This window comes from Merops nubicus, unplaced genomic scaffold (genome assembly GCF_000691845.1).
Source record: "Merops nubicus isolate BGI_N331 unplaced genomic scaffold, ASM69184v1 scaffold52434, whole genome shotgun sequence".
Lineage (NCBI taxonomy): Eukaryota > Metazoa > Chordata > Aves > Coraciiformes > Meropidae > Merops > Merops nubicus.
In genome coordinates, this window is record NW_008607342.1 from 11,281 (window position 1) to 13,856 (window position 2,576).

The 2,576-nt window shown below is 40.9% G+C and overlaps 1 protein-coding gene across 1 annotated transcript in view; it reads right to left on the reverse strand.

Moving 5' to 3' along the window:
* The window catches only part of ERGIC1 (endoplasmic reticulum-golgi intermediate compartment (ERGIC) 1), a 40,991-nt gene that overhangs the window by 7,396 nt on the left and 31,019 nt on the right, over positions 1-2,576 (reverse strand). Inside the window, exon 8 of the mRNA XM_008939895.1 lies at positions 1,894-1,994. Coding sequence (XP_008938143.1) covers positions 1,894-1,994 — 101 coding nt within the window. The remainder of the gene's footprint in view (positions 1-1,893; positions 1,995-2,576) is intronic.

A 2,576-nucleotide genomic window follows, 5' to 3' on the forward strand; every position in this document is an offset into this window, starting at 1 on the left:
ATTTAATTTGACAGGATAAAAAAAAAAAAAAAACAAAAAAAAAAACCCAAAAAAACCCACACAGAAAAGCAGGCTGGGAACTCGGCAGTCCAATGAGAGCCACACATAGCAGCATGGCACATGCTGCCTCTTTACCCAGCTGCTCTTCTCTTCTTCAGCCCTGTGACATGCCTGCCAACTCAAATGACCTCTTCTGTTTCAATTCTCCTTCACACAGAGGCAAAACCAACCTCAAATACTCCAAAAAGATGAAGAAAGGAGAATCAATAGGACACCCATGAGCATGATGCAAAACCAGTAATTTTACTCCGTGAGCTCAGAGAAAGCTAGTGAAACAGCATCTGTCTCCTTCACTAATCTCATATGAATCCCAGTTTTTCCTCTGCTTAGTTGTTTTTTCCATGTATGACAAGAGAAGCAGAGTGCAGCTGAAGACCCTAGTCATAATATTGCACAAGTTCTACAGCATATCTTGGGACAGTGGCTAGCTGGGGGAGTAAGGAACCAGAGCGTCTAGGAGGTAAAAGGGGAGAGGAGACAGACGGTCCACACTTAAGACTATTAATCTCTTCATACTAGAGTGTCTGTGCCAGACTGTTCAAATGACTTGCAATTTCTGTTTCCCATTGATCAATAAGGCAGTCCAGGACTGAAACACTGACAAGAGAATTTTTATTTTAATGAGAAAAAAAATGCAGAGGCAGCACTGTTTCTCTGCACTTCAGTTTGAACAGAACTGACCTCATTTTTTCATTCCTCTCCCCTTCTCCCCACCAGCAATCCTGTCCTAATGAGTCAGTCTTGGCCGAACGCTCCAGTTTGCAATCATGCTCACAGAAGTGTCAAAAGCTCCTGCTGTCGATTTTCCAAATTACTTTCAAAACTTGCATCACAAGAGTCTTATCAGAACAGTTGTGACATTAAGCAGAACAAATACATTGTCATCTGAATAGAGGGAGACATCCAAATCATCGGGACATGTTGTACAAGCAAGCCCAAAAGCCACTAGACAGGAACATTATGTTGAGAACTAGTCCAAGAAAGCACGTGTTTGATAATCAGTTATGGCAAACCAGCAGTAATTAGATATTATAAACAGATTATGGACTTCCATTTAGCACCTGACTGCCAAATAATTTTAAATGGAAAGAGGCTTTTTACCTTGAAAAGGAAATAGTCTTTTTTGTATAGTTCGATACATTGTATTATTAAAATACAAATATCTTCACATTTAATGTAAAATTAATAATTATAAAGTTAAAAAACCTATCATAATCTGCTATATAGTAGGCACTGTGAAACAGTCAACTAGTACATATTTGCTGCTGCAGATTCAGTAGCTTAATATCTGAAATCAACATTTGTAAGAAGATAAAAAATCTGCTAACTTATTTGTCTGATACATCCACCACAACTGAGACTGTTTTATGAACAGAACCATGTGTAAGTGCTGTTTTGTGTGTTCAGTTGGATTGCAGTTCCCATCCAGATGCATCTTGAGAGAATTGTAAGAGCTCCTGCAGCAAAAACCTTCCACACAATTTATAGAAATCTGGATATCCAGATTATTTATAGAAATCTGGATAAACCGATATATGAGAAAGTCAAGAGTAAGACTTTTTTCTAGAACTTAAACAATACCACCACCTGCTCTGACAAGCCCTCACAATCCCAACTCTGCTAAACGCCAGCAGCAGGAGCAACAGGAAGAAACCCCACTCTGAAGAGCTTCAGTTCCTCCTTCTCCCAGCAGAGGCTACTGCTCACCTACAAACAAGTGTACTTGACAGCAGAGCAGAGGAGCAAGAGGGAGGAGGAATGACGACTGAGGATCCTTCATGCATCCACTGGGCTGCAATGAGGAGCATCTCTGAGAACTACCTGCGTCCTTACCTTATTTGCGACAGTGTACTGGTACGAGTACCGCTGCTTGCCGCTCATGTCCTCGTACACGGTCGGGACGATCTTCAGGATGTAATCGTGAGATGCAAGAGCTGTGGTCAAGAAAGGAAAGCCTATGTTAGCACTCAGGAAAAGGAATCAGAGCCTGCACAACGTTTCAAAGTAAATGTGCAAAATCAACCGAAATGAGGAAGTCATGGAAAAGGCATTCCCGTCCTCATCTCGGCTTCTATGACAAAGTGACAATTTCACAGCCTACATTTATGTCCTTTGCACAAAACTTGGTAAGGTAGTTGGATGACACCAGAACCTGCCCACCATTCCAAGACCTCTCCAAGTACCACAACCCACGGAGATGCGTTTGGGTCACTTGAACCCTCCTAACCGCTTGTAACTATGAATAACAAGACTTATCAGCACCACAAAAAGTTGTCCTGCTTAAAACAAGAACTAGCCAAGGTTAGAGTTGTAGTTCACTGAGCTTCTTTTGACAGAAAATACTGAGGCATCATGACCAGTGTAGTCCCATTTCCTGTGCTCTCATCCTTCTTTATCTTCTTCCTTCTTCTATAGCGGCTTAACAATTATTAATTTTTCTTTTCTATTATTTGAATGGCTTGTGCTTTGTGTCTCCTGAAACAGTTTTAAAACAGAACTCTAAATTATTTCCCTAC